Raw genomic sequence first — 13818 nt, 5'->3', positions numbered from 1 at the left:
GGAGGAGCGTTTCGCAGGAGGCTTCGAAGTGAGAAGAAAAGAGATACGGCGGCGACAACAACAACAACAACAACAACAGAAACTAAATAAAGAAGTATGGATGATTACTCCGCCTTATCCAGAACATCACATGAAGCGGCCTTCGACTGTCACCGGACACGCCTTTGGAAACGCCCTCCGTGGCGGACTGAAGTGAACTCATTCCGAGCCTAAACCTCGAAACACTTGCCGGTAGGGACTGCTCTGTGCTCTCTCCGTCCAGGGAGCGACGTACACCAGTAGACTTCAAACGGAAATGAATGTGAGATGTGTAAAAGCGGCGGAAACGAACGGCGTTGATAACACCGGCGCAAAGAAACGAGCGGGGGGGGCTAAGTTCGACGCCAAAACAGCCAAAAAAAAAAAAGCGTGTTATGAGTAAAGAGGTGATGGGAGGATTAGGAATGACAGCTGATCAGGCTCGCCGCCTGCATACGCGTGAATGTTATTTTGACGTTATAGAAGAACCTTGTGAGAATGTTTCGCTAGTCGCACTGTACGGACTATATTCGAGCGTCACTGCCGTATACTGCAGCAGATTGGAAAATGCAAATGCTAAACAGTGAATTTTTATCTTTGAGATTTGTTTACTTCGCTCCTTTTAAACGAATGTGTGTCATTTTGTATATTTTATCCCCTGCCACGCTCGTGCCTTTTAAAGCGTTAATGTCCCACTAGTTATTGAACTACTGATGGTGTGTGATTTCGGCTGTGTGACTATTCAGCTATTGTATGTGCTATGTGTACAGTATCGGGCCTGTTCTTAAGGCTCTATTTGCTTCATGATGGTGTTTGCTCAGTATTATCTTAATCGGACACGTCACCTCAGTTGGTATGACAAGAGGTAGTGGTTTCTTTTTGCATTTAAATAAATAACTGAAATAAATAAAATGATAAAAATGATCAAAATTAATCTAGCCACTCCCATACTTTTGTTTTTTATATTAGAAAAGCATTGATTTTCTACCCATTATTTGTGTAGAAGCAGTCATAAAGAAGATTATGACTGTGGATCGTTAAGCTTAGCCTGTTTTTCTGGCCTCAATGCATGTGTGTGTGTGTGTGTGTGTGTGTGTGTGTGTGTGTGTGTGTGTGTGCGTGTTTGGGTTTGATTGAAGTGTGACCGAAGGCGGCCATCATGTGATACTGAATGCTAACACAGAACATCACTGTGATCTCTCTCTCTCTCACTCTCTCTTTTTCTCCACGCACACACACACACACACACACACACACCCGCTGCTTTGACCTGGGAATGTTCCTTCAGGCTAAACCAGTGTCACGCATGTCACATTAGCTGTCAAAGAAGCTCTCTGTCCTGTGATCCCTCCCCGCCCCTCCTCCACTTATCTCTTCCACCGCACTCCTTCCTCTCAATCTCTCCTCTTTCGGACTTGTCTCTGTTTTCCCTTGTTTATTTTTTTTACCTCATCCCCTCTATCCTCTATCCCCCTTTCCCTCCCTCTCTCTGTCTCTTCATTCCTCTCTCCACCCCACCCCTCAACCTCCTCCACCTCTATTTTTCCAATATGCCTCCACACAATTCAGTGTGGTTTGAACTGAAATCAAACCCACTGGTGTTGTAAGCGAGCAACAGCCTTATTCAACATAAATCAGACTCGGGCATTCCTCCCCTAAACCTCCCTTTTTTTTTTTTTACTTCTGACTGGGGTTAGACCGATATATCGGTTTGCCAATATTAACCTTTTATTAAATATCGGATATGTGGTCCACTGCTCATATGATGGAGGTTCCTCCCGGACCACAGCTGCATAAAAACAGCCTGTAAATCCTGCAATGCCATTTTATTTATTCATATTTGTTCAGTGTTTTTTGCAGATAAAGTATACATTTAAAGGCAGTAATGCATCTCAGAGTTTCTCCTACCTACTGAATAGGTGCGGTGGGTCAGCCTGCCTTAAAGAGCTGCTAACCCACCTAAAAGAATTTCATTATTATGGGTTTCAGTGGAGAATTTTAGTGTCACATGATGGTCTAAATGTTGTTTCAGAGGCTTTTCTACCCTGACAAGGCTAAAATTCTGGGACAAACTATGAATCCTTGTAATTTCTGGCATGAAAATGGATTCAAACACATTGATATCGGCAAGTTTGGCCTAAAAACATCGGTATCAGCCTTCAACCTTTTGCCTCCTCTCATGATCACCTCTCCTCCTCTGCTCCTCCCTTGTTTTCCCCCTCTGGCTCAATTTCATGCCAGTTATGAATTCTCATGTTGGGTTAGCAGTATCCTATCGTGCCTCTTAATCAAATCAGTGGTCAGCTTAACAACATCAGTAGAGCTGTTTGTGGTGTGTTTGTGGTGTGTATTCGGTTATGAACGTGCTTAAGCCTCCTGAGAATCAGAGCCCTCTGCTTCTCATTACACACACACACACACACACTCTGTCTCATACCCCCGCAAACGCACAAACGTGTACATATAGACATGCAAACACACATACCACACACAGCAGGTTTGTCCACAGTTTTATCTGCGAGGAGCCAGCAGAAATTGCCGGAATGGAGGGTCGACTGTTTCGGGGGCTTCGTGTCTCGGGGTTTGCGGTGTGAACAGCCTCGCTCTGCTCTCTCTTTCTCCACAACACATTCTTCCATTTTTCAACCTCGTACACTCTTCTGTTTTCATGTTTACCGGATTTATTCATCTGACCCGGGTCAAGCTGCATCAACAAATCATTCTCAGCGTTTGTATGGACAGGCTTGGAGCAGCAAATGGGTGGGGTTAGGACAAGCCAGGCAAGCTGTCAGTCACAGGAAAGTTCACAAAATTGACTTTCCAATAACTTTTGGTACTTTCTGGAATGTCCTACATGGCAAAACAGCACCCATTTGGCACCTATAGGCTAAAGTAAACCTTCAAAAGAATTTGCAAATACTACATGACCCAGGTCTGGTCCATATCACAACACTGTATCAGTATAACAACAGATAGCTGTCATTCTTATCCAGCACCTTATTTGGCCCCTACTCCTTTCTTTTCATCTCATCTGATTACACTGTATCTGAGAGAATTAAATAGCGAAAGCACAGTATGTATGAGACTGGCTGGCTTCCTTCTATGTTTTAGAATATTTATTCTGGATTGATAGCACAAGGAGGAGAGCTTTCAGTCTGGTATAGTTTATACTAACAGTTGGACAGAACAAAGAAAATATGAAAATATGCTTTCATAATGTGTGTATAACTGTATGTGTGTGTGAAAGAGAGAGAGAGAGAGAGAGAGCGGCCTCGCACTTCTGGCTCAGCCATGCAAATACTTCAAGGGAAAAATGTTGAACCAAGCTCAAACCGAGGCCCTCACACCGCCTATGAGAACACCAAACAAAGGTATGCGAGCTGGAATCTGTGGCTGATTGCGAGTGTGTGTGTGTGTGTGTGTGTGTGTGTGCGTGTATGAATGCGTGTTCTGCATTTTTGTCTAATATGAAGTGCCATTTTTGGTCACACACCATTGGTTTCACACTTCGAGAAATAGTTGACAAATGACACAGAAACTAAACTCATCACTCACATACGCGCACAAACAACACACACACACACACACACACACACACGAACAGATACAGCAGCAGAAGGTGAGCAGACATGGGCAACAGAAGGAATTCATCAGGCCGATGTACCATGGATTCTGGAGCTTTTCTTTTCATCTCTTTTCCCCTCAGGTCACCATCGGTACAAGTTTAAACCTTCCTGCTGTAAGTGTCATAATCCTACATTGTAAATGCACTTACTGTTTATTGCGTGTCTGACGATGTGATGACAAATTTATGGGGCCACAATACAGAAAAAACAGATATCAACCATAGTGCCACTGAGCAAAAGCACCTAACTGTACATATGTACCAACCTGCTGAATGTGCAGTTGGTTGCAGTTTGTCGTTGTGGTTGTATCTGAAAATAATGTTGTATATGAAAATAAAGCTATAGAGAGTAACAGATTGTATGTAATGACATTGCAGTATTCTAATTACAAAAATGGCAACTGTATCTGGTTGCAGATACTGAATAAAAACAACTTTATCTCTTTCTCTCTATCTTTCTCTCTCTATCTCTCTCTCTCTCTCACATACGCGCACACACACACGCACTGCACACACACACAGACAAACACGTTGTAATAATCAAACCCTGCCCTCTGCTACTTTATAAAAACAGCATGGGAGTTAACCTCAGTTTGAGCCAAACCAGCACATTCTTGAAGCTGACTAAATTTGCAGTCGAGAGAAAAATGACAAAGAGAGATGAAGGAATGTAGGGGAGTCGAAGTCGTGCAAACATCTTATGTCCTCTCGTAAAGCATTGTAGGCTGCTAAAGGTGCAGAAATGCTTGATTTACTCTGCTTTATCAGTCCAACTCCACCCACCGACATGGACTGTGGATCCTATGAAGGGTTTCATATTCATCTTGGTAAGATCACCAGCCAATATTTTAAAGACGCAAAAGGTTCAATCCTCAAAAACAAATTTATTTTGCAACCAATAGTCTTTAAGTGACTCTATAAGTATAATACTCATTAATTCTTCCCCCAAAATGTGCTTTGCTTTCCATGTTGTAAGCCTCCATTTCAGTTTTTACAAATGCTGGATATGTCATTTTTGTTCATTTGGAAAATAAAATGTCACCAATTTTGCATATAGATGATCTGGTAGACATCTCGTTTCATTTGAACAGAATTTGATATTTTACATTTAACTTGCTTTTTTTTTTTTACATCTAATTTTACATGATAAAAAGGTTACACATGACAAGATAGTTTATCTTAGAAAACATTCACACAGAGTAAGTCAGTAGGGTATTTATGCAATCATTATGGTAGTTACAGTATACAGAGTCTGAAGGCGTAGCTGTAGCATTCGGGGGAGAGGGGGCCCCGCTCGCTCGCTCGCTCACTCGCTCGCTCACGTGACAGAGCTGCAGCTGTTGTCTCGCACACAGCGGTGACAGGGTGCTGCTGAATCACACAGCCCACGGTACAGACTCCGCACTATCACTGAATCACATTCTGAGATCGATGGCCATAAAAGCCTTTTCTATCCCCTTTGCTCTTCATTAAGAGAGGGAAGAAGAAAGGAGGGAGATGAAAGGAGGGTTTCAAACTTATCGGGGTTGTTGGTGCAGAGCTCGGCCACTAGGGAGCACCAGGGACTGGATAAAGGACAGAGAGCTGTTTCACTTCATGTCTCTGTAGCTGTGCGTGCGTGTGTGTGTGTGTGTGTGTGTGTGCCCGCCTACTTGTCTGTGTGTCTGTCTATTAGTCTTTTTGTCTGTCTTTGTTTGCCTCATGTGTGCACACTCAGCATATAAAGCATTAGGCAGACCTTAATACTGAACATCCTATTTCATTTAGTTGAATTTGATATAATAATTTAATATGTGAAGTCAATAAGGAACCTGAGCTCTTTTTCATCATATCTTTTATATTCATCACACACATCTATTGGGAGTATACCCACATACAAGCCATACGGCTGTTTGCTGATCAGCTGCTCGGTTCTCTGCTGCTTTACATTGCAAATAAACCCGTGTTTACATTTGCTCCTCACTGACAATGGTCACTACGGGTTACCTGGACTCACAACACAGGTAGCCAATCAAAACGCACGGGGGGAGGAGCTTTCCGGAAAAAGGGGAAGCAAGGACAGACAAGGTTTGAAGGGAAGGGGGAAAAAAATCGGCACGCTCTGCACTGATCTAAAGTCTGTCAGGCATTTTCATGGTCACTGGGAATTCAAAAAGGGAAACTGATCCTAGGTCTGTACCCAGATGCAGCATTTCTTTGTTTGCCAAAGGGGATGAGAACAACTTCCTGTTCTCTTTTGGATGTTCCAGCCAGCTGCTGCTCTGACAGATTCAGACACAAACTATAAACAGAAGGTAAGCCCACTGCTTCTATTCTATATAATGGGTTTTCTACTCTATATAATGGAAAATACGTATTACTACAACAGAAAATGCTGTTCGTTCTTCAGGTGGTGGTATGTTGTAGGCATGTGCTGAAGGGAAAGTGAAAGTGTTTTTCAGCAGTGTGTGTGTGTGGGAGTTTCTGAGCATGGCCGTTCGAGGCACCAGGCCTACATACACACCCTGCCAAGAGACGTCGACTGAAAAAGTAGTTGCATATGAGCTACTTTAAATGAGGGCAAAAGCATACACACACAAACACCAACACACATATACGCGCACCAAGAAGGGCATCAGAACAGAGGGTGTTGTGACCACCTCCACCAAGCCTTGATTCCCAATCTCCTCCCCTCCACACACCATATTTCACTGTGTTCGTTTAGCGAGGCCTGGTTACCCCAAGCAACAAGAGGGGCTTATCAGCTGCTCCTTCTCCTGCCATACTGTTATCAGCCTGGCCTAGTTCACACACACACACTCACTCTGTCTCTCGCTCTCAAACACACACACACACACACACACACAGACTTGGGAATGAATGTTATGGGGGCTTATCAGTGTCCTTAGGGGGCTGGCAGCCACTTCACAGACTCAGATCCCAGTGCTGAGGCCACAGAGACAAACCTATGTGACCAGGGAACTGATGAACAAAGGCTCTATACTGTTAGAGCCTCCTCTGTAAGAGCGGCAGACTGCGGGGCACGCTAACAATGAACATATGCAGACGGCACAGTGGCAGTCAGCAGCGATCACCAGTCAACAAACGCAACTAGACCCACGTTCTGATTGATCAGCAGATCGGTTCACTGTCATAATACTATTCACTTTTATGAAACAGAGAACGCAAGCTGCTTTCATCATCGGTTGGATACCAAGTAATGTTTTGCATTCCATCTGCCACTATATGCATGACAGCTTACCATCCATCCAAGGCCTGGTTTTCAGTTTAGTAAGTGATAAGTATTAGGTTATTTTTCCTGTGCAAACTTGCCTAGAAAATACCTTGGAAAAAAAGAAAAAAAAAGAAAATGAACCATAGTACCAAATTGCTGAGAATTAGTGTTGGTTTGGTGTCAGATCATCTTGCTATCAAAAGATCTTTGATTTGCTTTAAAAAATTCCCTCTGCTGTTATAACACTGAGGGGAAAGTATCAGGCTTCACACACTGCATGTAACCCTTTTATTTCAAAAAGAGGATCCATTCTCCTCACCGACTTGAAACATATTACGCCGCTTATAGGCTGTAGCCTCCGTTTCACTTACAGTACGTCCAGTGTCCCGCCTAAATCATCGAGCACCGACGACTGCAAAACATCAGAGGAAGCTGAAGAAAATGAGAAGGCCATTTGCTGGCAGAGATGTTGGTAGCGGTTTGGCAGTGGAACTCAGGAAGCGGTGCCTCCTAACTGAGCTGTGCTTCCTGTGTGATAACGGACCCAAACATGTTGTGCCTCTATCGCGCGCGCACACAAAGACAAAGACACACACTCACATAGCTCTCTCTGTCAGCTGAAACATACACATAAAAACATAGGAGCTGTGAGCGTACCAAGATTGGTTTAACTGAACTGAAGATCAATGGGGTTGAAATCAAAGTGCTCAGTGATTAGAATTACTTCCTAGTGAGGTTTATTCACAGTAAGAGATCTATTGTACACAAAACTTAAACATTGGTGTGATCTTCATCAGCTAAAGGTATACGTGCAGGTGTGCCCTCAACTGAAATTTGACACTTGTGAGAGAGAGAGGTTGCGGTACAACAGCAACAGAGGAGACTGTATTCAATCGGCGGTTAACTTGAAATACTTAGACATGGAGGAGAGAGGAGCAGGGGATCGAGGGAGGGATATATGAGCAAAGACGGCTGAGAACGAGGGGGATTAGAGAGAAGGAACAGTGATGTGAAGGGGACAGGCAGGGGACGCGGGGAGAGGGCGGAGGGACAAAGCACAGGGTGTGTTAAACGTGAAAAAAAAAAAAAAAAACAAGGGAGGAGGAAAAGAGGAGAGAATGGAGAAGTAGAGGAGAGAAATTAGTCTCCCGGTCTGGTTTTGCAGTTGTGAATTTGCCACCGACAGAACGCGCGTGCTGAAACGGCCCTGAAACCTTGAACGCTGAGCGAAGACATGCTGATGTTTCAAGTGCGACGCCAGCTGCCTCCCCCTCACCCTCTCGCACATATTACACACACACACACACACACACACACACACACACACACTCTCACAAGCACAGGCGCACATTGCGATGCAGAAGCTTCCTTCCTGTTGCTGGTTTGGCCTCTTTCAGAAGCAAGATAAGAGCAAAAGAATGAGATATATTAAAGGGGCGAGCGGAGATGTAAAACTGTGATGTTTTCTCTCCTTGTTTTAGATCAGACTCTGACCACATTTTCTTTCTTTGGAGATTTTATTAAAAAAAAAAAAGTCTAGCTGTTTTACCACCTGCCACTCACAGCAGGTGTGTTATTCTCTCTCTCTGTGCTGCTCTTTGTTTTTGTCTCTGACAGCTCTCCAACCCCCCCACCCCCCACCCCCCCACCCCCACCCCCACCCCGTTCTCTCTGGTCTCTCTCTGTTCTCCTCTGGCAGGTTCAGTCAGACCACAGGACGGTTTAGCAGCCCCCACTTCCTCATCAAGAAGAGACGCAGAGCGAGTTTCCTGTGACGCCCGTGTCTCTGGTCAATTACTATACTCACATTGCTTTTTCTGCCGTTGACTCACACTGGATGGAAAGAGAGCTGGCCTCTACACATCCTGGAGGACTTTCTCGTCTGCCACGCCGGGGAGATTCAGACCGACCGTAGGCCGCTGTTCATCAGGAGGTTCACTCCAGCTGGATCTGTCTGGACCACAAAAACACAGCAGACCTGAACGGTGGAGTCGTTAACAGTCTTCAGGGGGGAAGCTGAGATGCTGTTGTCATAGAGTTACTGTTGTGTGTGTGTGTGTGTGTTCGGGAAAATTCAACCATGCTGCAGCAGACAGAGCTCATCTTTGATTTTGCCAGTGACCGTGTTAACAACATGTTACAGGTTAGTAAATGCTGGCATGCGTGTTTGGGTGTGTGTGTGAGAGAGAGAGAGAGAGAGAGAGAGAGAGAGAGTGTGTGTGTGTGTGTGTTGATTCATCTCTCCCTCTGTGTTGTAGCTGGAGGGACAGTCAATTTACCCTGCGGTGATTGTGGAGCAGGTCCCCGATACACACCTGCTCTCATACTCCGGTCTGGCATGTGAGCAGTCCCAGATAGAGGATCACCATCAACTGCTGAAAGGTCAGCGCACACACACACAAACACACACACACACACACACACGCACACACACACGCACACACACACGCACATCATCCTTTCTTTGCCTGTCACATTTGACTACTGAAGTTCACCTGCCATCTGGCAGTCTATGCTAAATGCTATTCAACAGTGTTACCTTTGTTTTATGAGGTAAGTTTTTTTCAGGTCTGACAAATTAAACTCTTCATAAAAAGAGCAGTGCAGAGGGGGGGGTGCACATGCGCAGTAGCAGCCGTCGCACATGGACCACCCCCTACAAAAATTCAGGAAGTGAAACAAAACATTCGTAGCTTGCCTGGAAAAGTTAGCTAATGAACGATACTAGAATGTAGATGTAGGTAAATGTGTCTACAGCGCACGTGCTATGGCTTGTTCCTCACCAGTGCAGGGGATTAAAAGTAAGTTATATTGTTGTCTCGAGTTGTTTTTCGTCAGCTTTTTGGGTGGAGAGAGCAGCTAAAGTTGTGCACGGCGAGGCTCGGCTAGCTAACGGTTAACGTTACTGTCGCAAGCAACACTCAGTCAGATATGGACCATTTACATCATAAAAGTAACTACAACTGTCTCAGGACACGGACTGTACCTTTTGTGTCTCTTTAAGTATTGCCATGTGTTTTGACAGGTCGCTGGCATAAAGTTTTTCAGCCCAAGATAAACAGCTGTTCAGTAGCTAGCAGATGTTTTCTAGCTCAGTGGTTGCCAACTTTTTAGGGGAGCCACTGTTCTAGCTGACCAGCTTTAGCTAACGTTAGCTACCTGTAGCTTTGGAGCAAAGGAGCAAACTAGGTCGCTGCTGGATCTTCAGTGAATTAAGATAGCTAACTAATAGTACATAACTTCGTCTGCTGTATCAGTTATCACTGTGTGGGTCATAAAAGTCATGCTTCACCCCCAATACCCATCACATTTTCCCTCCTGCTAAACTCCACCCTCCTCCTCCTGTTCATCGGTGTTTTTCTCTGTTCCTCTCTTCTCTCTGGTCTATAGTGGAGGCATGTGAAAGTGGAGAGGAGGAGACCATGGAAACACTTGTTGCTGCTGACTCGCTTCTCAACATGGACTCCCCTGACACCCTCTCCCTGGAACAACAACACTACTGTAAGACACACACACACACCACAGCACCCAAGTTACACTACTCACTCGTATGTTCAAAACACCCTGCTAAGACCTCACCTCTTAGGCTTTTTATATAGGACATGTTTGACTTTGAGGTGTTATTTTTAAACATGATGTTCACAGTTCTGTTCTCTCTAATTAATTAATTACAAATTAGTTTGTGCCCCCCCTCCAGCCCAGATGTTTTTACCGTCACTGGGCGATGTCATCACTACTCCTGTTACCCAGGTGACTGTGTCAGCAGAGGGGATTGTGGGAGCTGTTGACCAGCCCCAGTGGCACACGTTGCATACAAGGAAGCCTGTGGCACACCATCAAACCAAAAAGAGAGGTCAGTCACTTTCTGGTTTATCAGCATCTTTGCAAGCAATATATGGCATATATGATTATGAACAGTTGTGCACTTCACTGTGAACCTATTAATGTATTTAAATGAGATGCTTCTTCTCCATAAACTCAGGGAGAAAACCTCGACATCGGAGGGCAGAGTCTCCCACACCTGACATCATAGTGAAGAAGGACAAATACAACAAAGGTACAGTCCCCCATGTATGTTTGCAAGAAAGCAACATGCCACAATTAGATAGATAAATAGATAGATATATATATACATACATACATACATACATACATACATACATACATGCATACTTTTTTAATTCCCGGGAGGAAATTGGGGTGACAACAGGAGCTGCTGTGACTCTTTCGGCATCATTTTTTTTACAAAACTCGTTTCACCTGTGTTGTTTCTCTTTGTTTTTTTTCGCTTTCTGTCATGTTTCCTCTTTTTGTGTTTCAGGAGGGAACACACTGTATCTGTGGCAGTTCCTGATGGAGCTGCTGCAGGACCGGCAGGTCTGCCCCCGCTACATCAAATGGACCAATCCCCATGCAGGGATCTTCAAGTTGGTCAACTCCAAGGCAGTGGCCAGACTGTGGGGCAAACACAAGAACAAGCCAGACATGAATTATGAGACCATGGGCAGAGCACTCAGGTACACTACTTAAAAGGGGGACTAGGACTACACAAACATGTTAGTGTTATCATAACATGCTTCATGCTTGATACATTTCAATATAATATCTCTACTTTCTCTTCCTCTTTTCATAAGGCTAGGGGTAATTCTCTGGGTTTTTAGGAAAATGGACCAGATGGTTCAGTGTTTCTGTTCCTATTAAATTCTGACTAATGTGTGTAGATGTTCGGTTTATGTTTGTTAATGCTGCGCCTCTGTGTTCATGTAGGTACTACTACCAGAGAGGCATATTGAACAAGGTTGAAGGCCAGCGGCTGGTCTACCAGTTCACCTCGCTGCCCAAAGACATGATCTACATCACAGATGGAGATGGCATCAAAGAGGAAAATGACGATGATGACAATAGTGGCGACGATGAAGGTGTGAGCGACGACCCTGAGGACAGCACGTTATCCTCCAGTGACCAATCGGTGGACGAAGCAGATTCCCACCTGACAGAAAAGAAGAAGCGCTCGGGCGGCTCTGTCCGAGCCCCAGGTAACCAGCGGACCAGACCGGCTCCCCGGCCCTCGGCCCAGCGCGGCACCGTCCTCCGGCCCGCGGGGACCAGCCTGATCCAGCAGCAGCACTTGCCTATCGTGTCCGCCGAGATGCTGCGGACCCTCCAGAACCTCCAGAGGGTCCAGTCGCTGCAGCCGGCGGGTCACGCCTCGGTCTTCAAAACGGCTCAGCTGCTGGGGAGTCTGTGCGAGCGACAGGCCGCCGCTGAGGTGGCTGTGGACTGCAAGGGCGAGGCGGAGAGGCCTGATGCTCCCGCCACCACAGACGAGAATCCACACTCAGGACAGACCACTTCACAAGTGGTGACTCTGCAACTGGCGCCCCTCACCAGCTCTGACCAATAGAACAGACCCCCCGCCCCCCCACCCACTCCCCAGACTCAGGACCAACAACAGAGCTGCACCTTGCTGTCGTGACAACCTCTGCAGACTAGGACTCATATGTCTGAAGTGTTTGAGAGTAGGAATACTGATCTAGGATTGTTTTTCTTCTCTTTTACATTACATTAAATGAGATGGTGATGGGAACATTATTAATAATCCTAGATCTGCACTTCCTCTCTGAGGTCTGAGTTTCGACCTTCAGATTGACAGGAACCAAAAGCTCTCACGGCATTCAGCAATTTGCCCTTGAACTACAACATAACAGCCTTCGACCATTATCTCATCCTTTCCTCAGTCTCCGAATCTATTGCTGTTGTTTGCCCTCCTAACACCAAAGACAGAAATGCACTGGAATCTACGGCCACTCTGCAGAGACTCAATACACTTTCTGCTTGCACTTCAGCTCCACTGTAATGGAGCTAATTCTCCGATCAGTACACTGTTCTCTCTGTCTCTGCCCTTTCTCTCGCTCTCTTGCCATTTCCCTCACTTTCTTTCTCGTCGTCTTTCTCTCTCTGTGTTTTTTACTCTCGTGCCCTGACTCATTCCTCTGCCTTGAAAATGGCTTTGCACTATTGTTTACCCCTGCTGTATGTTCCCTCCCTAAGTGCCTCAAGATCTCAGTCCACCCTGTCCCCGCTTCCAGTGTTTCTAGTAATCATAAGGTTATTGAGGGAATACATTCCATATTCTGATTTTTATGATTAATGAGTTGTGTTCGTATTGTGAGTTGGTGAAAACAAGGGATCACTGTCATTTATAGAATAGTAATTGAGCACTGTTGCCGTTTATATTTAATGTATTTAGAGTGGACACAGATTCATCCTTAGTTGACAATCAAGTTTGAAACGCCTTTCATTTAGCTACAGTGCCTCTTCTTGGAGAATGCTAGTATTTAGCCTTTCTGAAACGCACACACTCTGCTCAGTTATAACGGTTATCGATGCTTATCTGGACCTCTAAAGCCTTGATATGTTTATGTATTGTGTGTTGTATATGTCTGTGAACATGCTTGACTTTGTGCCTTGTCGCCATTTTCTCCCTCAGGTTCGTAAAACTTTGTTTTGCTGCACAAACTGTATACTCCCCCTTGCACTCAAATACTCTTATGCAAGGAGTAAAATGGCTGGCCCTATGTAATGAAATGATGTTAAGTTCTGTGTTTTCTCTTCAGGTGATCTTTGATGCTTATAAGTGTGCCTTGCCCCCCCAGGGAACCCTATGCAAAACAATTTTTTCCACTTTATTTTTTAATAAACCATTTATTAGGAGTCCCCTTGCTTTGCTTTATCAGGTCTCTTGATACTGTATGCTATATTGATAATGGATTTGTAACCTTGTAGTAGAGAGAGATGGAGTTTCTGTTATCGCTTTATTTGGTGTATTTGCTGTCATGCAGTCGAGAGGTTGTGGAAAGGAAAACGGTCAATTATTATATTCATGAAATAAACTTTTAATTTTGTCAACTTCTGGGTGAAATGGGACTCATTCATGCTTCACATTCACTTTATCAGTGTG

The 13818-nt window shown here is 44.8% G+C and overlaps 1 protein-coding gene across 2 annotated transcripts; it reads left to right on the top strand.

Annotated features, from left to right (window-relative positions):
- Positions 1 to 5759: 5759 nt before the first annotated feature.
- LOC139926785 (ETS-related transcription factor Elf-1-like) lies at positions 5760 to 13766 on the top strand. Of its 2 annotated transcripts, XM_071918604.2 has the most exons (8): positions 5760 to 5937; positions 8557 to 9000; positions 9116 to 9239; positions 10248 to 10358; positions 10555 to 10710; positions 10840 to 10914; positions 11179 to 11374; positions 11625 to 13766. In XM_071918604.2, the coding sequence occupies exons 2-8, from the start codon at positions 8938 to 8940 to the stop codon at positions 12259 to 12261; spliced, it is 1362 nt and encodes a 453-aa protein (XP_071774705.1). In that variant the 5' UTR covers positions 5760 to 5937; positions 8557 to 8937; the 3' UTR covers positions 12262 to 13766. The 2 variants fall into 2 exon arrangements, with proteins under 2 accessions (XP_071774705.1, XP_071774706.1); XM_071918605.2 differs by lacking the exons at positions 5760 to 5937; positions 8557 to 9000; positions 9116 to 9239 and adding an exon at positions 9518 to 9658.
- Positions 13767 to 13818: the final 52 nt, after the last annotated feature.

This window comes from Centroberyx gerrardi, chromosome 13 (genome assembly GCF_048128805.1).
Source record: "Centroberyx gerrardi isolate f3 chromosome 13, fCenGer3.hap1.cur.20231027, whole genome shotgun sequence".
NCBI classification, from domain to species: Eukaryota; Metazoa; Chordata; class Actinopteri; order Beryciformes; family Berycidae; genus Centroberyx; species Centroberyx gerrardi.
The sequence above is the reverse complement of the archived record's forward strand: the minus strand, read 5'-3'. Positions and strand labels throughout refer to the sequence as shown.